Source organism: Rattus norvegicus, chromosome 5, assembly GCF_021556685.1.
Source record: "Rattus norvegicus strain SHRSP/BbbUtx chromosome 5, alternate assembly SHRSP_T2T, whole genome shotgun sequence".
In the NCBI taxonomy this organism is placed as follows: domain Eukaryota; kingdom Metazoa; phylum Chordata; class Mammalia; order Rodentia; family Muridae; genus Rattus; species Rattus norvegicus.
This window is the reverse complement of record NC_141538.1, coordinates 20730414-20753341: the sequence shown is the minus strand read 5'-3', so window position 1 is coordinate 20753341 and position 22928 is coordinate 20730414. Positions and strand designations below refer to the sequence as shown.

Sequence of the window (22928 nt, the reverse complement as noted above, 5' to 3'; positions counted from 1 at the left end):
TTGCCCTACTCTGCTGGCCAAGGTAAGTTCATTTTTCTGAGTTCTTCTCAAAGGAAATGCTCTAAGACTTCTGGGTCTGGCAGCTAAAGGCCAATTCTGCTAACTATAGTTTTGTCAGGAAGCATGCCAGCTACAACTGCCTTTTCTTCATATATAAAAATCAGGCCTTAGGCCTCAGGCCTCACTTTCCTAGGTCTCCAGCTGAGACCTAGCTACCAGATTCTGAAACTTGATAAAACTGACAGATTCTTTGCAAAGCTAGAGCCCTACCCTGAGCAGATACCTGAGAAGGGCTTGACCTTTTCAAAGAACTTGTCCCCGGAAGACTGTGGCCTCAGCATCTAAGAAGAATATCTTGCAGTTTAATGATTTACCTTATGTCCTTGGGCACTTCCCAGTACTCCCCCTCCCTAAGCTTCAGTTCCTGCTTCAATTCCTGCTTCAGAGCTTTAAATGCTGTACATTCCTCTCAATAAATGAGACCTTGACAACAGAACCTTGCTTGGTCTCCTTCTTTTCTTCCCCCCTTGACCCTTAGGTAGCACCTCTTCGGGACCCTGAATAACTGGACCTGCTGGACAGGTCAATTCTTTTAACCTTAAAAATTCGGGGTGGGGGTGCTTCACAAGCTTTTACTATGACTCAAAGGCTTGCTTCCACTGCTCTTTCTACAAAAAGATTTTATTACAGATTATAAACACTGGTAATACCAACATATTGAAAAAATTTTTTAAAAAATGTCAGCTTGAAGGAATTGACTTGTATCTACCTCTCACAGATCAATTGGAATCCAGAGAAGTATGCCTATCAACCAATGACTTTAGCTTCCATGCCTATTCCAAAGGGTAAAATCTCTCTCTCCCATGGGCTTGAGACTCCCCTCTCCCAACTACCAGGACTATGGGCCTGAAACTTTGAAGCATACATCCAAGATAAAAAAAACTCCCTAAGCTCTTTAACTTTACCTTCTGTCCCTGGTCTGTATCTGTTCAACAGATTTCCAGTCAACTGAAGACTACAAAATGTACTTTCCTAGCCCTAGGTGGTTCCACCAAACCTGGGCAGCAAGCAAAACCAATACCCACCTCCCCCACAGCTTGCCCTTTGAATAGCATCCCAACCTTCCTGTACTACCTCCAGACAGCAACACCCCAATTTAGGCAAGAGATAGCTATGGAAGAAAGTAATCTGCCCTTTCATTATTGATAAATGACTGGACTATTGAATCTCAAACTCAGAGCTTCTCAGTACCTATAGCTCCTCCCAGGACTTCTCACCTCACCCATAACCTAAACCTCTCCACCCAGGGGCTGGGTTTCTTCTTCCCTTCCCTCAGCCTGATTCCTATATAACTCAGCCATTTTAGTTACACCAGTCTTTTGGTCATCTGGCCAGAGCACCTCCTTTGGTAAGTGACTCCTCTCTTGCTCTCCCTCCCCCCATCCTCCACTGGACAACCCCAACATGGTCCGGTTTGTCTGCTGCCTGGCTTCATCCTAGACTCTTTCCTCTGACTACTTTCACTCTTGTCTGTATATAATAAAATATCTACTTATCCATGCCTCCATGGTAGTCATCATGTTCTCCTCCTTTGATCTCATATTTTCATGCAATATGTTTTCAGTGAGGAGCTGATTACCAATATTGAAATGGTAAAAGAAATCCTTGAGTCTATACTTCCAGCCCCACCCCCAAGTAAGCAGGATTCATCTCTGCACCTCATTCTGTCAGTTTCCCACCATCACTTCTTGTCACCTTCTCACCAAGGAATGGCTCAAAGTGACAAAGAAGAGCACAGAAATATGTGACATGCTCAGAATAGCAAGGCATGATTAATACTGACTTCTTTCAGAAAAAAAGTCAATGTAATTAAATGATTGCTCACTATGTCCTGATAATTTTTATTATTCTTTTTTCCCTATAAAAAGTGTTTTACATATTTTTACTTTATCAAAACATCTACATCTTTTCAAAGTCTATGTTGTTCATCATTTCCTTTTATTTCCAGAAAGGAAAAAGAAAATGATTTATCTATAGGTTAATTATTTTGAAAATAAGTGGATATATAAATTACGGTTAATGAGACACCTGAAGCTGTTCCTGAGATAGAGAACTAACATAAATCTGTGACCTCTAGTTTCCCCACTTAGAATTCTGTGATGCTCATCCTCTTTTCCCTTCTTTCTCTTATTTTTTCTTTCCAGAAATATTGACTAAATTCTCACTTGGTATACAAAACCATGCTGAGAATTAAAATGAAATGCCTAATGCCCTGTCCTTAAGAAGATTATTATCTGGTACCCAAGACAAACACTTCCACAATGACAGTGGTACATACTGAATGGAGTGCTAAGTGAAACATTTGAGAGGATTTTGTTGTTGTTGTTGTTGTTGTTGTTGTTGTTGTTGTTGTTGTTGTTGCTGCTGTTCTTATTGATTTAGATTATTTGTGTTTTAACATTTGAGGATTTTAAAGAAAGTAAACATGAGTTCACTCCTCGTGAGAAGCCAGGGAAAAAAGCTTCATGGGATGGAGAGCTGCTTGTCTTGTACATGAAAGAGATTTATATAAATACGAGAGAAGAAAATAAGGTACTACACATGAAGTCTTGAGAAATGACCAGTGTAACTTGGAGAAGGTTTAAGGAAGGGTGCAAATTTTGCTTTACTTATAAGAATTTTAAGACTAAAAAGTTAATGGCCAAGGAGGGTGGCAGTTCATTTGAAACTCATCATCATAGCCCTGCTCACAGAGGCAGTGTACAAGGTACTCCTATCAAATGGACTTATTTTAAAAAGGGCACAGCATCAAAGGGATGCTCCAGAGTCCTTTCCTGTCCTGCTCTACAGAATTCTCTATGAGTTATTTGTAAATTGACTTGTTTAGAAAACACTTCCTAAACATCCAAGATAGTTTTTTTGTCTTGTAAATAAGACTTTGTTTACAATTTTCTGCAGGTACAGACATTTCCTGTAATCTTCTTGGAAAGACTTCCAGAACTTGCAAAGCCATTAAGCAATGGAAATGCTTTGTGAATCACTACAGTAGGGGTGGGTGGAGATGTGTAGGGGTGGGTGAGGATGGGTAGAAGTGGGAAGAGGTGGTTATCAGGCTTGTAGAAGCTCAAGAATGTCTTGCTCTAAGATGCAGTCCTACTCAAAGACCCTCCAAGCAAGCATAGCAGTGGAGAGGTAGTCATGAAAGAAAATCTCACCATAGGTCAACTGATAATTTTCAGTTTTCAAGTTGAAACTATCTTGAGACAATTAATTTTGCTTTGCATAAACTCTACATGAAGAAGGCATCATCTTTCTCTTTTTTTTTACGTCTCTGTGTTAATTCTAATAATTATTCTTGGGTTTTGCTATTAGCACTTGAAAATGAGAATTAAATGACTATTTTGTTTATGAGTCACAGTAAGATTGAGACATAGTTAAACCTATAAGATTTTATACTCTAAGTTCAAATATTCACCCTGATATCCCTTAAAGATCATCATGTCTTGAGTATACTATTATATTCTAGAAAACACAGTGGGGACTGAAAGTAAAAATCAAAGACATCTTCCAACCTTGAGGTCGTCTACTGAGAGGAAAGATTAGTTAGGCAGATAAACACAACTGGTTAAACACATTAGATGTTGCATCAACAGTCTATGTCCTGTGAAAGGTGATGATAGAAGTCACCTGGACAAGGCTACACAGCTTCTGGGAATACTAAGTGAACTTTAATCACCAGTGCCAAGAGTTAGGCAGATACTGAAAGGCAACACCAACTGAGAAAACTGGAAGCCAAAGAGACCCGAAAGCACTGTCTGCAGGGCTTAGTTTGCTCCTGTGCAGTAGGGGGCAATTTCAACTTCAGTGAAGTCCAGAGGAAGCAAGGAAGGTCACATTAGCCTCCCAGTACAGACTGACCCCCTTTTCCCACAGGGCCTGCAGTTATTTCAGTGATACCTCTGACTCTTTAAAGTAATCACTAAGAAGGTACCAAAGAGTTCATGGAGATGTTCAGACTTTTGGGTCTCATTCAATTCAGCGTGTTATATTGATTAGTTCAAAACATTTCATAATAATGTTAATTTTTAAAAAAAGAAACACATAATAAGAGAGAAAAGTCACTGAGGTCTGTAGAAGGAAAGATAGATTGGGGCAAAAGTAGAGAATCCAACTATACCATAGAAGGATTTATGATTTGCAAATGGTTAGTTTGATCTGTGGTACAAATGTCTTTGTGCCTTTTTTCTTTCACTTTTACACAAAGCATGTGATTTTATCCTTTGTCAAAAAGAAAAAGCGAAGGAGAAGTGGGACAAGAAAGGGATGGATGAAGAAGGGAAGCAGGAAGATGGGAAGGAGGAGTTGAAATGAGACAAGAACGTTTTTAAGGTAATAATTATGCACTAAACATAAGCAGAGCCCTGCTTCTTTAGTTAGTATGCCTTATTCTCTGCTTCTCTGATGAAAGAGCTGCTCTGAGGAGAAAAGGCAGACACTGCTACCCTGTCTTTAAAAAAATCTATTTTGTTTTTTAAATAAGTATCAGTTGTTTGCATTTAACTATGAAATCCCTGTGTCTCGCTCCCACAGGTAGAGTTTTTATTTTCAATAACTTGTTTGTACAAGTTCATGTCAAATAATCCTATAAATAGGTAAAGGACTTCATAAATGATGATGGTGAGCCTGGCAATGCTGGCCTTTAAGCTTATTAGGTTACTATAATCCTACCATGAATCACAATGTTTTTATTAAATATAGATACTGACTCATTTTTAATGATTTCACCATTATAAACAGGATCAAACACTCATAATACTACATGAAATTAAGTAGTTTAGAAACTGTGGAGCTTGCAGTGCACAATGTGTTGCAAGATTCACTCCAGTAGCATCCTGGAGGATTAAAGAATCCAGCCAAGTGCCATCTGCACCAAGAACCTCACAATAATCGAAGCCCCTGCAGATGTAATCATTAAGTTCTCACTGGAGTCAGATGGGCTTAGTCCAATGCTAGTGTGTTATCAGAAAGACACAAATACTCCAAGTGACAAAAATCATTTGACAATGGCAACGGGTTCTCAAGCAATGCTGGGAAGACCCAAAGAACATCAAGGATCATCAGCAACCACTCTCAACCAGGAGAGGCCAGCTGGAATAAGACCCCATAGGCTTCTGGGGCACCATGACTCAGCCAACTCTGAAATACCTAAATTCCTATTGTATTAAAAATACCAAGATTTTGGCCATTTGTTACATCAGCTGAAAGAAGTTAGTACAAATATTAAATGAGAACATACAAATCTATTCATAAAGTCAGTCAAATGTTTTCATTAATCAAATAGGATTTTGTTGTTGTTGCTGTTGCTGCTGTTGTTGTTGTTGTTGTTGTTCCAAACCTTACATGGCTAAAGCTGCATAATTGACAAACATTCCATGGTATGTATTTCTGCCTTTATTATACTGGCAAAGGGAAGAAAATAGTATCTTTCAGCAAATAAATAAAGCAAAACCCATAGAATATGGGTATGAAAGGGCAGTAAAAGTGATGAGAAACCCATAGGAAGTATTTATGGTGTAGTCACCATGAGATCCTGTCTACACCTTACCTAGGAATTTCCACTAAGCTCTCAGAAGGTGAGAGCAGCTGGCAGTCCTTCACCCACATGCAGTTGGATTTGCTCCCTGAGAAAGCTCTAAGGGGCATGACTGACATGATCTTGCTTTTTCCTTTTGTGGTCAGTCTACTGAAACTTTATGCCCCACATCCCAGAAAAAAAAATGTCTCAAAGAGTACCCTACCAATGAGAGTACAAGGACCTTGCATGGACCAGTTCTTGTATAGCTGCTGGCTGCTACCACACTCAATGTAGCCTTCCCACCTTCATCTGCCCGAGCTGACACTACAGAGAACCTATTGTTGATGGCTTCTAGATGATCTCTTTCTGCTGTGCATTGTTCCATTTTCAGAGAACACTCTACTTCTTTCAGAAGTTCTTTCAGAACTAAGGAAGCAGGCCCTCCCCCACCTCTTTATATCTGGAGACTGGGAAGGCATGAGTGCTTGGAAGTATGTTCCTCCTCAGAGTTCTGGAAGGATGAGCGTTGACCATCATTTCTTCTGACCCCATTCTGATTTGGGCATCAAATATTAGCATTTAATGGGCAGGGCATCAAACACTAACATTTGATACGTCAGTATGGTGCATATCTTTTAACTGACCATAGTTGCTTTATATATGTGGTCATAAACTTATTTTAGCTCCAACTCAGTTGGCACTGATTATCTCTTCCTTTCAGATGATGGTATTTTAATATCAAAAACAACAAAAAGTAAGGAGATTTCTCACATTTCAAAGAATTAACCAGGGTTGATAGGACAGAGTATAGGAAGTATAAAAATCAAAGGCCGGGTGAAGTACTCGATAGCCCTCAGATGTGGGGAATAAGATAGGGTTGCCTATGATGTCTGGAAACTGTGGGTGGGGCATGCTATCTTCATTACTATGTGTCCCTGTCACATGGGGAGACCTGTGGCTTCTAGTTGACCACATTATGCTAGAGGTCAAGGTTGAACAAGACCTTGAAGGATAAACTCCTTGAAATGGGGAGAGGAAAATGAGGAAAGGCATCCCCACATAAAAAGAGCCCACTTCATGAAGCATAAGCAATGTGCAGCAGAATCTTTGTGGGAGATAAGAGATGCTCTTAATGCACAAAATCTTGCAAGAAGATAGCTGTAAGAGCAAATTGGTAATGGGTGGGGGTGAAGTTGGAGTGTAAAGCTGCTAACAAACAACAGCTTAGTTTTTTGTTTATTTATTGTTTCTGGATTTTTTTTCCTTCATTTGTTTTGGTTTGGTTATTCTTGCTTAGCTTTGCTTTTTTATTAGGCAATTAAAATTGGTGAAAATCTACAAATGTAGAGAGAAGTGATTAAAATCAAGCTTTTAGAACATTTCCTCTTTTTCTTCTCAAAGGTTTAAGAGGAAAAACTGTCTAATAAAATATTAAAGGCCAAAATTAAAATTAAAATTACAACAAAGATAGAGATGAAAAGTCCAAGGTGAAGTCAAAGTGATGGTGGTTAGTGTAGTATAGTTTCTGCTGCTGAAATAGAACACTGACCAAAAGCAACTTGGGTAAGAAAGGTCTATTTGTCTTGCGGTTTACAGACCGTTATTGAATTAGACCAGAGGAACGAACTGAAGCAGAGGCTGGGGAAGAACGCTGCTTACTGGCTTGCACAGCCTGCTTTCTTGTACAATCCAAGACCGCCTGTGGAGAGGAGATACTGCCCCCAGTTGTTGGGCACTCCTTGTCAATCTCTAAGCAAGTAACCAGCCCCACAGATGTGCCCAGTGGCCAATAGAAAGGAGGCAAGTCCTCCACTGAGATTCCTACATGATTTCCCAGGTCAATGAACACTATCCAGCTTAGTGGTGTTATTCCTTTCAAAGCCATGGGCCTGCAGTGCTCCTTGCTGCTGCCTCTGCACTGCTCTTCTGTGCTCCCCTGCCCTCGAATCTCCATTGCCTTCTTTATTCCTTGCATCACTTCCCTAGTCAGGGTTCTCCTTTGTGCTGGTACTCAAAGTTGAAATTGTCTTAGAATTGAATCTGTCATCAAACTCATCCCCATAGGTTTCATTTACCTGGTCTTAGCCACTTTCCTGCTGATTATCTGTTAGGGAGAGGACATTGAATATTCAAATGTCCTCGGTGTAGGAAAGCTCAGAATATTGAATATTCAAAATTTCAAGGTGGTGGGGCTGTGAATGTAGCCCAGCTGAGGAGTGCTTGTCTCAGCATGGGTAAGGCTAAATCGAATCCACACCACAAAAAGAAGACACCTGCTATCAAATACACAACATTCCCACACTGGGTCTACAATACATTGAGGCTCCATCCTGTTCTTCAAGTTGGGGCCTGGCCCTTACCTGCAACTGAGATGCTAAACAATAATTAACATAATGTCATTTTTGAGGCTGGGAGATCTGAGGTGGAAAGTCTATGCAAACATCTGAAGACCAAAGCTGCCTCGTGAATAAACAATAACCTCTAAAACAGCAAGGAGATAGGGGTTTCTTAGGAGGCCCTAAGCTTAAACCATTGCTGGGTGAGGAATAAGAGTGCTGCCTTCAGCACCTAGGAAAGAACACTAACTATCCGGGTGTGAATTTTTGTCTATGACATATTCTGCTCTCAAAGTTCCCTTTAGACTCCATTCTCCATTGCCTTATAGAATTGTTTAAGCTCTACAACTTTCGTAAGGACACTAATATTTCAACAAACACTGTTCACATATTTCCCAGGGTTAAACATTGGACCCTTTTGTGACATACCAAGCAGCCAGTAAGAAAATAGAGCAGAAAATTGCCAGTGAAAGATTTACTGAGCCATCAATGAGTAGCCCACGGTGTGCAGCCCCAGGGAAGGACAGGACCCATGACCTGACAGAGACACACACCAGCTTCAGCAGCTCACTCCTTAAGAACATCAAGGGCAGGCTACCTTTCACAGGTGAAGATGGATTCTGAGGCACTGCCTGGCTCTTTGACGATGACCTTCTCACAGTACCAGTAGTGGGATTTGTCACGGGCCTCACAGTGCAACAGCACCTTCTGCAGGTTTCCTAGAGACACGGCTTCGATCTGAAATGCATCAATCTGGTGGAGAAAAGCCCATGAGATAACTAGAGTCCGACAAATGACAAATTCTGGCAATAAGAGTAGCCCAAGGCTGCCAGGAGTGGCACAGCTCTTGACGAGAGAAGATGTTACCACAGCAGAGGAGGCAATAAGGGAAGGAAACATAAGCAAATTACTTTCTAACTATTAAAAAAGTCTAGCTGTTTTCTCTTTCCGATTTTTACTTTCTTCGTTGTCCCTTCAGATGTGAAAGAAACTGTAACTAACAAGATGCCTCCCACTGCAGGCCCTGAGAAGCAGCTGCTTAGGAAGTGCTGACAGTGTGGCCCTTCCCATGTATGCTGATACCTGCAAAGGCATCAGAGATGAACTTGCCTTTCTCACTTCCCTTCCCTTTCTTCAGTAATACCTCTCATGCACCTTCCTCTGTAAATAGACTATGATCTGGAATTTGTTGTGAAAGTACCCTGTAATCTTCATTCCTAAAGGGACCCAGTTTATCACATCAAAATTGTGCTCTAAAAGAGATGCAGGACCTGGATGAAATGTTCTGCTAAAAACTCCTCCCCACAGCCCTTCCTCAAGACTGTTGGTTTAACTGAGGAACATGTCATGATTTGATATAATTTTGACAAATGTCAGAAAATGACAGTTGTCTGTTAGTTACTGTTACTCTATTTCCTAAGTTAGAAAAAGAAAAAAGAAAAAGAAAGAAAGAAAGAAAGGAAGGAAGGAAGGAAGGAAGGAAGGAAGGAAGGAAGGAAGGAAGAAAACAATGGATTCAGAATTGCTTGCATTGCTTTCAAGGGCTATGCAGTATTAGCTGTGATCCACTGTGTCACCATATTAAGTGTTCAACTTAGTCACCACAAATATTCTGGAGTCTAAACTGTTGGTTGGTGTTGCTAGAAAGCTCTCTGGCTTTACCTAGACTAAAGCTGCAGTGAGTTCAGTGAGGATCCCATGAAGTGATTCAGTGTCTGTGAATCCTCCTGAATGTGCTTTGGTAACCTCCTGCATTGTACAGGACAGCTTTCACGGGTATATTTCATGACAAGTGTCACCTGTTGCAGCAGAGCCAGCTGACTTCTTAACCCTGGAAGTCCTTGATATACCATGCATTAAAGAAAAATAATTTTTAAAAGAATAAACTCTGCAATTAACCAGGGAAGAAAAACATTTGTTTGCCCCTCATTCTAGACTTTAAAATTAATACCATTAAACTTACACCTTGACTCCTCATCACTCAGAGTGCAACTATGGCCCCTATTCAAGTTCAGTATCAGTCCAGAGTACCTTGTCCCCATTCTGTAGAGCATGCAGTCCATGAAAGTGAACTGAAGAAGACCAACCATGAAGATTACTTGGAAACTCTTAGCCCCTCATCTTGACTAGTTCCTTTAATACTGTACTGCCTCAGAACACTGTACATGCAGCTGGGTGCAATGGTGCCCTCACCATTTATCAGAAAGTTGGCTGAACCTCATACAAAACCAGCCAAACAATCCAGAGTACATTGTCTCAAAACAGAGTAAAATTAATAATATAATATTCAAGCCTTTGTTTCTGCTATGAATTAGTTCACACATGAATGCAAAGAAAAATGGGCATAACATTTTGGATGATTCTCATCCAATCAGAGCTCATCTTCCTACTTCCAATGGAAACTTTTTTATAATATTCACAAGGAAGGCACAGGTGAGGTTTATTTTCTCTCTAATGTCTTATAATTCACAGGCCAAACAAACAAATCTGACAATAGCAGTATCAAACTGGTTCAAGGTGCCCTTTCCTTAGAAATGCACCTTTGGGTATCTCCTCACATTAATCCCACACTTCCACATAATGTCTCCTTCCCAAACAACCAGGTTCTCAAATACCCATAAAGAAGTTCCAAATGTTCAAATACATGCTTTCACATAGGACAAAAGGGCCTAACGCAGGACTTGATTTCATTCTAGTTGTCTTAAGAAAAGGCCATTGTGCTAACACATGAAATAAGTCCTTCTTTGGTTTGTCCTTCATAGTTGTTCTCCTCTTGTAGGTCATGATCCCTTTGGGAGTCACAGATCAGATATCCTGCATATCAGATATCTACATTTTGATTTAAAACAGAGGCAAAGTTAGAGTTATGAAGTAGTGATGAAATAATTTTGTGGTTGGGGGTCACCACAACATGAGGAACTGTATTAAAGTGTCACAGTAACAGGATGGTTGAGAACCACTAATCTAGTATAATGCTATGAGTTCATTAGGAGCATGTGCATGTAGATTGTGCTTTAAATCTTTTCAACTCAGTTTGTTTTTCTTACACTATTGATTTAATGCATTTTCTTTGTTCTATTGTTCATTATATATTTAGCACATCTCATTTATCATTCAAGAACAAACTCAAAGAAACACTTCGAAGTGGACAAAAACAAGACCCTTGAGGAAGTAATCAGGAAATTTGAATTAAAGATGTTCTAGCACTCAGCTGAAAACAGACAAGCACATTTCCCTTTTAAAGTTCATCTGGCTACATTAAAGACAACGTTGTAGAAACTCACCTGTCCTCTTTGAAACCGTACAGGCATGTTGGATCTGTGCAACAGTCGAAGGCCAGAATCTCCCCTTTCCCCATAGAGACACAGGGAGACTTCAGATTCTGTTTTTGCTTGTTTCAACTGCCCAGTATACACATCAACATGGTATCTCACTACTGACAAAGCAATGGGGGAAAAAATCAAAAGGAAATCTGTTACCTTTGAATTCAAACAAACAGAGATCTACATGTTTTCTGACAATAGTCAAAAAAACTTGCCTGGCATATCTGCTGTCTATATTTTAACCTATTGAAAAAACTTGTATTTTAATTTTATCACTAAATAGACATTTTTTAGATGGAAAAATAAAATATTACTTAAAAGGCTAATATACAAATTACATAGAAAGGTATTTAACCTCAGCAGGGAGAGCAACATGCTTTTATATGTAATGTCTAATGTTAAAATGATGCCACCAGTTCTAAGGAAATAAATCAAGATTGTAGTGATAGGTGAGTGGCCATCTGACTCTAGAAAAGGCAGACAAGACACCATGATGACATTTCTTATCCTCGCAGCCTTAGCTTTTGTGACTATCACTGGATCATAAGAACTATTTTGATATATGCTTAATCCCGTATCCTCCAGTGACCAAGGTTGTGACACTGAATAAGTCACTTCTTAATGAGTAAAACAAGAATTTAAGAAGCAGGAAAAATAGTCTCCAATCATTCAGAAGCAAATTCAAGCATCTACAAAACAGTGAATACATGCAACATATGTTACCAATGATTAATAACACACATGGAAAAACAGGCTTCCCTTCTTTCATTACAGGAAGTTCACAGACAATGTCCCCATCAGCCTGGTTCCGAGAGAGACACACGTTTGCATCAAAATTTAGAGTCTTTTGGCTCTTCACATTTTCCATTGTCACCTGGTATTGAAAGGAACAAGGGGCAAAGAAAGTGAAGCATACTTTTTCATCCATCTCTACATATGAACACACTACAAGGATTGCTCAAAGTGGTCACTGTGGTGCTGGGGGAATGGATGGTTGTTAGCAGTGGTTGTCTAGGATCATTGATCAGATATTTATTTTATTTTATGAAATATTTGACAAATATTTCCCTAAATGGCTTATTTTTAAAAATAGTTTTTTAATGAATACCAAGCACTTTGGCAAAATTCTTACAATTGTATCCATACTAAAATGAAAACTTGGACATTTGAAATGGACTCTGTCCAAGTGAAACTCTTAATTTCACCTGTAGCAAGTACAAAGCAAGTAAACTACTGGAGAAACTCAAAAGGAGAATCTGTTTCCATGTTAATCAGCAGAACAAGCTAAAGAGTAGAATGACATAGTTTCAAACACCTTGCAAGTACATCCCAACACATGCAGACTATAGAGAAGCCCGAAGAATGCCTGTTCATCCCAGCATGACTGCAGGACCTTTGCCTCCCCACTAGTAGATGAAATCTTGCTCCTTTGGGCTGTTTTCCCATGTCATGTCTTCATATCCCAATAGAGTAGCACAGAAGGAACTTCACAAGTATTTGTTTTCCCAACTTCATAAAGGATGAAATGCCCATCTTTTGATATCATCCCAGGTAATGAATGGTCTCTAAAAGGCCTCATCTCCCTCATATCCCTACCACTTACTCTACTCTAAAGAACAGCTGAAGTCACTGCCCGGGGCTCTTACTCAGACTTCTCTACTTGACACACCATCCATTTTATTCCAAGTACATTATGTCATCATTCTATTCACCCCACTCCCTTACGGTGTCCCTCCCAATGGCCACTTTCTGAATCCCTGCCTTGTACAGTTATTTCAAGTTGAACACACAAAATCAGAGATACAAAGCGAGGACTAACACATGGGAGACATGTGACATGCTGTCCTCTTCTTGTATTACCTCATTTCATATCCTTGTTTTCCCTTCTATTTACCTACAGAATGAGCAAGAGCTGAAAACCTATCACTGTAGGAATGCACCACATTGCCATTATTCAATAGTCAGCGAATAACATCTAGACTGATTACATTTCCCAGCTATTTAAAACACAGTTCCATCTCTTTAAAATTCCAAAGTCTCCCTCAACCATCACACTAGAACATATGTTTAAAGGTTCCAGATAGGCTCTAGTTTACTTCTCTATGTTCAATGAGTTGTTTGGGTGTGTCTTTGGTAATGCCCTTGACCCCTGCAGCCACTTTTCAGACAGCAACCCATTGTCTCAGAAACACCCTGGGTGGTTTGGTGATTTTCAGGGACCTCATTGAAACAATTGAATGAATCCCAGTCCCAATACTGGAAAATTCATTTGGTGACAAGTAAGGACTCATTGGGATTCTGTCACCCGCATTTTTAGGAGACCTCATTAGGGTCACCTTCATATATTTGGAGATTTCCCACAGCAATAGGTTTCCATACTGTCTCTCTAATGTTTTTCTATTCTAGTTGTCTTTCCTCACATTCCCTTCCTCAACCCTATGTCCTCTTCTTACTTGATCCAACAATTCACACCATACCCTGCCCTGAGTCCACCCATAAAATCCATTCTATTTATCCCTCCAAGGCAGATCTATGTGTCCTCTTAATCTCTTCCTCTATACCTAACCCCTCTGGGTCTATGGATTGAAGATTAGTTATCATTTATTTAATGGCTAATAGCCACATATAAGTGAACACATACCATATTGATTTTTCTGGATCTAAGTTACCTCACTCAGAATGATCTTTTTTCTAGACCACATAGACTAGAAGCATAAACATAAACACCAACCCATCCACAAAAGCTTTGACCTGCAATATATCCTTCCTACAAGATATGCTATGGCAATCATGGCATACAACTTGAGGGAATAACCAACCAATATCTGATTTAGCTGAATGCCCACTCCATAACATAGAACCTATACTCATCACTGCTTGGCTGGTAAAGGACAAGAAACTAGATAGTCCAGACACCTAAGGTAAAGCCAAGTACTACTGTTCTGAAAACAAAACAAGACAAAAAAGTTACAGAAAAATGACTTCCAATGATATGATGCTATAATCAGTGAATGATGTCTTCTTCAGTCATTATCAGAGAGGAGCAGTAGATGGGAACAAATACAGAGACATACAGCCCGATATAATACAGAGATAGATGCTTTGGAACACAGAGGTTTAAATGGAATCTCCTCATCAAATTACTCCACTCAAAATTCAGGGAACCCCCCTGAAGAGGAGGTAAAAAAAATATGTAACAGCCAGAAGGGATGGAGGACACCAGGACAATAAGGTCCTTTGAATCAACTGAGCTCATATGAAGTCACAAAGACTGAAGAAGCAAGAACATTTCAATCATGGGTCTACATCAGGTCCTCTGTGTCTACATAAATTATAGCTTTTAGCTTAGTGTTTTTATGGAACTCCTGAGTATATGAACAAGTGAGTCTCTGATTTTTGTGTCACCCTTGGGGCTCTTTTTCTTCTTTTGCATTGCCTTGCCCAGCCTTGATATGATGGTTTTGGTTTTATTTATTATATCTTGTTTTGTCACATTTTGTTATTATCTCTTAGAAACCTGTTTTTTTCCTAATGATTGACAGAAACAGAGTGGATCTGGATGGAAGGGAAGGTGGGCAAGAACTGTTAAGAATAAAGAAAGGGGAAACTATGATCAAGATACATTGTATTAAAATCTATTTTCAATAAAAAAAAATACCAAAATTAAATCAAACAAAATAGCATTTCATTGAAAAAAAAGTCCAAAGTCTCTTTAAAATAGAAAATGAGATTGGAATTTTTAACTATGTTTCAGGATATTTGATGCTCCTTTCTAATATCTTCCTAGTACTATGCAAAGAAAACTTTAATATAAAGCCACAGAAACAAATTTGATGAACATTTAAAGTGTGGGGAAATATGCTACAAGATTTGGCTCTGGGTGGGGAGAGCGAGTGCCAAGGTCAGCGATTAACATTTTCTTTCTGGCGTCAAAATGTGAAAAGGTTGGAAGACTAACTGTTCTTGAGGTCATTTAAAGTGTCCTTGTAAATCACAGGCAATGTCAGCCCTGAATTCTGAAGCCTTACATTTGCTCCTGCATCTCTGCTACTCCGTTTAGTTACACACACTGGACAAGGAATCGGGGATGGATGGTGACTCTCTCACATGCACCAATTTATTGTTGCTCCAAATAAGCTAGCACAACTTTGAGAAAGTGCCTATAAATTGCTGGAGTCCTCTGAGATTAAACATTTGACTACAGAGTTTTAGAAAAGAAGCTGGTCTTCCTGCTGTTCACTGATCCCAAAACTATTTTTCTTACTGTAGTTCATCCCTTGATCTTTACTTTGACTGCTTCTTTCTAGAATGCTGAACTGGGGATATAACCAAAAATGAAAGGAAATAAAAATATTTGTGAGATAATTCAGTTAAATCTAAAGATTTCCCAGGGTTCACACAAATTATACCATTATTTCCCATAGTGAAAGTGCTGACAGATTCACCAAACCTATGACACATTTCAAAGTTCAAAAGAATTGACAAGTTTCCTCAGAGTTTTATTCTATTTGAGTCACTTTATGCAAGCACAGTAGCAGAGGCAACCAGCAGGTGAGAGAAAGAGACCTGGGACAGTCTAGTCTCATATCCAGCCATAGCTTAGCCATAAAATTCCAAGCAATACTATATGATTTCCATTTAATTAACAAGAATTTACAAAGTATTTCACATATTGTTTAAATATTTAAGGGAACAATATATGTTTTGTCAATTTATTAAGTTTTGCCCAACATCTGATGAGCACTCTTCTAGGTTTTGAATCAATGGTGTAGTTCCTACTCACTTTCCAATGATGTTCAACAATAAACAAATATACCAGATAAGAACAGTATTACATAGAAAAGGGTCAGTATAATCGAAAGCCGCTGGGTGCTCACTTTCAATTTTAAGTGAAAGGGCAGTCTCCAGCATCAGACCAGTGAGCCTTGAGTGCCATGACCAAGGGCAGGGAAGTCAAAAAAATTAGCAAGACCAGCTGGGAATGGACATCATGTGTGGTGGTGGTGGTGGGGTTTGTTTGTCTGTTTGTTTGTTTGTTTGGGGGTTTTTGTTTTGTTTTTTAGATCATGCCTGCCCTCTGAAGCTTGCATACTAATGTTCAGAGACAGAACCTGAAAAGATATTATAGGAGACTTTCAGCAGAAAGAAAACAAACAGACAAAAAAATTGAAACTTGGGCTAAAATGATGATAGCATGATGCGTAGATAAACTAGAGATAAGTTTTAGCAGTGAGGTCACTGATATTTCCAGGATCTGGCGATTTTGTGAAGTACAACTTTCCAAGAACAGATAGAGTTCTGACTTGGACCACTAGGATAATGGTGATACCATCTACTCATGCAAATGAGCCAGAGGAGAAGTAGGCCATGAGTGAGTGACAAAGACTTTTGATAGATTCATTTAATCCTTTCTCTTGGTATATAGAATGTGAGGGATGGGGCACAAGTATGATTGAGCCCTCATTAAAATTACATAAGACGAGACCCGGTGAGAGAGAGACCCAACCGCCTGGTCAGGTGGGCACTCCTGAGGCTGCAGAGCGGAAGAGACCACCAACACTGCTCACCCCTGCCCACATCCCTGGCCCAAGAGGAAACTGTATAAGGCCTCTGGGCTCCCGTGGGGGAGGGCCCAGGAGCGGCAGGACCCCTGCCACAGACACCGCCGGACCCTGAAGAAAACAGACCGGATAAACAGTTCTCTGCACCCAAATCCCGTGGGAGGGAGAGCTAAACCTTCAGAGAGGCAGACAGGCCTGGGAAACCAGAAGAGACTGCTCCCTGCACACACATCTCAGACGCCAGAGGAAAAAGCCAAAGACCATCTGGAACCCTGGTGCACTGAAGCTCCCGGAAGGGGCGGCACAGGTCTTCCTGGTTGCTGCCGCTGCAGAGAGCCCCGGGACAGCACCCCACGAGCAAACCTGAGCCTCGGGACCACAGGTAAGACCAAATTTTCTGCTGCAAGAAAGCTGCCTGGTGAACTCAAGACACAGGCCCACAGGAACAGCTGAAGACCTGTAGAGAGGAAAAACTACACGCCCGAAAGCAGAACACTCTGTCCCCATAACTGACTGAAAGAGAGGAAAACAGGTCTACAGCACTCCTGACACACAGGCTTATAGGACAGTCTAGCCACTGTCAGAAATAGCAGAACAAAGTAACACTAGAGATAATCTGATGGCGAGAGGCAAGCGCAGGAACCCAAGCAACAGAAACCAAGACTACATGCCATCATCGGAGCCCAATTCTCCCACCAAAACAAACATGGAATATCCAAACACACCAGAAAAGCAAGATCTAGTTTCAAAATCATATTTGATCATGATGCTGGAGGACTTCAGGAAAGACCTGAACACACTTAGGGAAGCACAGGAAAACATTAATAAACAAGTAAAAGCCTACAGAGAGGAATCGCAAAAATCCCTGAAAGAATTCCAGGAAAACACAATCAAACAGTTGAAGGAATTAAAAATGGAAATAGAAGCAATCAAGAAAGAACACATGGAAACAACCCTGGATATAGAAAACCAAAAGAAGAGACAAGGAGCTGTAGATACAAGCTTCACCAACAGAATACAAGAGATGGAAGAGAGAATCTGAGGAGCAGAAGATTCCATAGAAATCATTGACTCAACTGTCAAAGATAATGTAAAGCGGAAAAAGCTACTGGTCCAAAACATACAGGAAATCCAGGACTCAATGAGAAGATCAAACCTAAGGATAATAGGTATAGAAGAGAGTGAAGACTCCCAGCTCAAAGGACCAGTAAATATCTTCAACAAAATCATAGAAGAAAACTTCCCTAACCTAAAAAAAGAGATACCCATAGACATACAGGAAGCCTACAGAACTCCAAATAGATTGGACCAGAAAAGAAACACCTCCCGTCACATAATTGTCAAAACACCAAACGCACAAAATAAAGAAAGAATATTAAAAGCAGTAAGGGAAAAAGGTCAAGTAACATATAAAGGGAGACCTATCAGAATCACACCAGACTTCTCGCCAGAAACTATGAAGGCCAGAAGATCCTGGACTGATGTTATACAGACCCTAAGAGAACACAAATGCCAGCCCAGATTACTGTATCCAGCAAAACTCTCAATTAACATTGATGGAGAAACCAAGATATTCCATGACAAAACCAAATTTACACAATATCTTTCTACAAATCCAGCACTACAAAGGATAATAAATGGTAAAGCCCAACATAAGGAGGCAAGCTATACCCTAGAAGAAGCAAGAAACTAATCGTCTTGGCAACAAAACAAAGAGAATGAAAGCACACAAACATAACCTCACATCAAATATGAATATAACGAGAAGCAATAATCACTATTCCTTAATATCTCTCAATATCAATGGCCTCAACTCCCCAATAAAAAGACATAGATTAACAAACTGGATACGCAACGAGGACCCTGCATTCTGCTGCCTACAGGAAACACACCTCAGAGACAAAGACAGACACTATCTCAGAGTGAAAGGCTGGAAAACAATTTTCCAAGCAAATGGTCAGAAGAAGCAAGCTGGAGTAGCCATTCTAATATCAAATAAAATCAATTTCCAACTAAAAGTCATCAAAAAAGATAAGGAAGGACACTTCATATTCATCAAAGAAAAAATCAACCAAGATGAACTCTCAATCCTAAATATCTATGCCCCAAATACAAGGGCACCTACATATGTAAAAGAAACCTTACTAAAGCTCAAAACACACATTGCACCTCACACAATAATAGTGGGAGATTTCAACACCCCACTCTCATCAATGGACAGATCATGGAAACAGAAATTAAACAGTGATGTAGACAGACTAAGAGAAGTCATGAGCCAAATGGACTTAACGGATATTTATAGAACATTCTATCCTAAAGCAAAAGGATATACCTTCTTCTCAGCTCCTCATGGTACTTTCTCCAAAATTGACCATATAATTGGTCAAAAAACGGGCCTCAACAGGTACAGAAAGATAGAAATAATCCCATGCGTGCTATCGGACCACCACGGCCTAAAAGTGGTCTTCAATAACAATAAGGGAAGAATGCCCACATATACGTGGAAAGTGAACAATGCTCTACTCAATGATAACCTGGTCAAGGAAGAAATAAAGAAAGAAATTAAAAACTTTTTAGAATTTAATGAAAATGAAGATACAACATACTCAAACTTATGGGACACAATGAAAGCTGTGCTAAGAGGAAAACTCATAGCGCTGAGTGCCTGCAGAAAGAAACAGGAAAGAGCATATGTCAGCAGCTTGACAGCACACCTAAAAGCTCTAGAACAAAAAGAAGCAAATACACCCAGGAGGAGTAGAAGGCAGGAAATAATCAAACTCAGAGCTGAAATCAACCAAGTAGAAACAAAAAGGACCATAGAAAGAATCAACAGAACCAAAAGTTGGTTCTTTGAGAAAATCAACAAGATAGATAAACCCTTAGCCAGACTAACGAGAGGACACAGAGAGTGCGTCCAAATTAACAAAATCAGAAATGAAAAGGGAGACATAACTACAGATTCGGAGGAAATTCAAAAAATCATCAGATCTTACTATAAAAACCTATATTCAACAAAATTTGAAAATCTTCAGGAAATGGACAATTTCCTAGACAGATACCAGGTATCGAAGTTAAATCAGGAACAGATAAACCAGTTAAACAACCCCATAACTCCTAAGGAAATAGAAGCAGTCATTAAAGGTCTCCCAACCAAAAAGAGCCCAGGTCCAGACGGGTTTAGTGCAGAATTCTATCAAACCTTCATAGAAGACCTCATACCAATATTATCCAAACTATTCCACAAAATTGAAACAGATGGAGCCCTACCGAATTCCTTCTACGAAGCCACAATTACTCTTATACCTAAACCACACAAAGACACAACAAAGAAAGAGAACTTCAGACCAATTTCCCTTATGAATATCGACGCAAAAATACTCAATAAAATTCTGGCAAACCGAATTCAAGAGCACATCAAAACAATCATCCACCATGATCAAGTAGGCTTCATCCCAGGCATGCAGGGATGGTTTAATATACGGAAAACCATCAACGTGATCCATTATATAAACAAACTGAAAGAACAGAACCACATGATCATTTCATTAGATGCTGAGAAAGCATTTGACAAAATTCAACACCCCTTCATGATAAAAGTCCTGGAAAGAATAGGAATTCAAGGCCCATACCTAAACATAGTAAAAGCCATATACAGCAAACCAGTTGCTAACATTAAACTAAATGGAGAGAAACTTGAAGCAATCCCACTAAAATCAGGGACTAGACAAGGCTGCCCACTCTCTCCCTACTTATTCAATATAGTTCTTGAAGTTCTAGCCAGAGCAATCAGACAACAAAAGGAGATCAAAGGGATACAGATCGGAAAAGAAGAGGTCAAAATATCACTATTTGCAGATGACATGATAGTATATTTAAGTGATCCCAAAAGTTCCACCAGAGAACTACTAAAGCTGATAAACAACTTCAGCAAAGTGGCTGGGTATAAAATTAACTCAAATAAATCAGTTGCCTTCCTCTATACAAAAGAGAAACAAGCCGAGAAAGAAATTAGGGAAACGACACCCTTCATAATAGACCCAAATAATATAAAGTACCTCGGTGTGACTTTAACCAAGCAAGTAAAAGATCTGTACAATAAGAACTTCAAGACACTGAGGAAAGAAATTGAAGAAGACCTCAGAAGATGGAAAGATCTCCCATGCTCATGGATTGGCAGGATTAATATGGTAAAAATGGCCATTTTACCAAAAGCAATCTACAGATTCAATGCAATCCCCATCAAAATACCAATCCAATTCTTCAAAGAGTTAGACAGAACAATTTGCAAATTCATCTGGAATAACAAAAAACCCAGGATAGCTAAAGCTATCCTCAACAATAAAAGGACTTCAGGGGGAATCACTATCCCTGAACTCAAGCAGTATTACAGAGCAATAGTGATAAAAACTGCATGGTATTGGTACAGAGACAGACAGATAGACCAATGGAATAGAATTGAAGACCCAGAAATGACCCCACACACCTATGGTCACTAGATTTTTGACAAAGGAGCCAAAACCATCCAATGGAAAAAAGATAGCATTTTCAGCAAATGGTGCTGGTTCAACTGGAGGGCAACATGTAGAAGAATGCAGATCGATCCATGCTTATCACCCTGTACAAAGCTTAAGTCCAAGTGGATCAAGGACCTCCACATCAAACCAGACACACTCAAACTAATAGAAGAAAAACTAGGGAAGCATCTGGAACACATGGGCACTGGAAAAAATTTCCTGAACAAAACACCAATGGCTTATGCTCTAAGATCAAGAATCGACAAACGGGATCTCATAAAACTGCAAAGCTTCTGTAAGGCAAAGGACACTGTGGTTAGGACAAAACGGCAACCAACAGATTGGGAAAAGATCTTTACCAATCCTACAACAGATAGAGGCCTTATTTCCAAAATATACAAAGAACTCAAGAAGTTAGACCGCAGGGAAACAAATAACCCTATTAAAAAATGGGGTTCAGAGCTAAACAAAGAATTCACAGCTGAGGAATGCCGAATGGCTGAGAAACACCTAAAGAAATGTTCAACATCTTTAGTCATAAGGGAAATGCAAATCAAAACAACCCTGAGATTTCACCTCACACCAGTGCGATTGGCTAAGATCAAAAACTCAGGTGACAGCAGATGCTGGCGAGGATGTGGAGAAAGAGGAACACTCCTCCATTGTTGGTGGGATTGCAGACTGGTAAAACCATTCTGGAAATCAGTCTGGAGGTTCCTCAGAAAATTGGACATTGAACTGCCTGAGGATCCAGCTATACCTCTCTTGGGCATATACCCAAAAGATGCCTCAACATATAAAAGAGACACGTGCTCCACTATGTTCATCGCAGCCTTATTTATAATAGCCAGAAACTGGAAAGAACCCAGATGCCCTTCAACAGAGGAATGGATACAGAAAATGTGGTACATCTACACAATGGAATATTACTCAGATATCAAAAACAACGAGTTTATGAAATTCGTAGGCAAATGGTTGGAACTGGAAAATATCATCCTGAGTGAGCTAACCCAATCACAGAAAGACATACATGGTATGCACTCATTGATAAGTGGCTATTAGCCCAAATGCTTGAATTACCCTAGATCCCTAGAACAAACGAAACTCAAGACGGATGATCAAAATGTGAATGCTTCACTCCTTCTTTAAATGAGGAAAAAGAATACCCTTGGCAGGGAAGGGAGAGGCAAAGATTAAAACAGAGACTGAAGGAACACCCATTCAGAGCCTGCCCCACATGTGGCCCATACATATACAGCCACCCAATTAGACAAGATGGATGAAGCAAAGAAGTGCAGACCGACAGGAGCCGGATGTAGATCGCTCCTGAGAGACACAGCCAGAATACAGCAAATATAGAGGCGAATGCCAGCAGCAAACCACTGAACTGAGAATAGGTCCCCCGTTGAAGGAATCAGAGAAAGAACTGGAAGAGCTTGAAGGGGCTCGAGACCCCAAAAGTACAACAATGCCAATCAACCAGAGCTTCCAGGGACTAAGCCACTACCTAAAGACTATACATGGACTGACCCTGGACTCTGACCCCATAGGTAGCAATGAATATCCTAGTAAGAGCACCAGTGGAAGGGGAAGCCCTGGGTCCTGCTAAGACTGAA

At 39.9% G+C, this 22928-nt stretch overlaps 1 protein-coding gene across 8 annotated transcripts in view; it reads right to left on the bottom strand.

The window, feature by feature from the left end:
* Rp1 (RP1, axonemal microtubule associated) overlaps positions 1–22928 on the bottom strand; it is a 362732-nt gene that overhangs the window by 10273 nt on the left and 329531 nt on the right. For 5 of the 8 annotated variants that reach the window (XM_087551018.1, XM_087551021.1, XM_087551023.1 and 2 more), the window contains 3 exons: positions 11976–12108; positions 11196–11347; positions 8510–8664 (listed from right to left, as the gene is read on the bottom strand). In XM_087551018.1, coding sequence (XP_087407144.1) covers positions 8510–8664; positions 11196–11347; positions 11976–12108 — 440 coding nt within the window. The remainder of the gene's footprint in view (positions 1–8509; positions 8665–11195; positions 11348–11975; positions 12109–22928) is intronic. The other 3 variants (XM_087551019.1, XM_087551022.1, XM_087551025.1) reach the window with 1 other exon arrangement.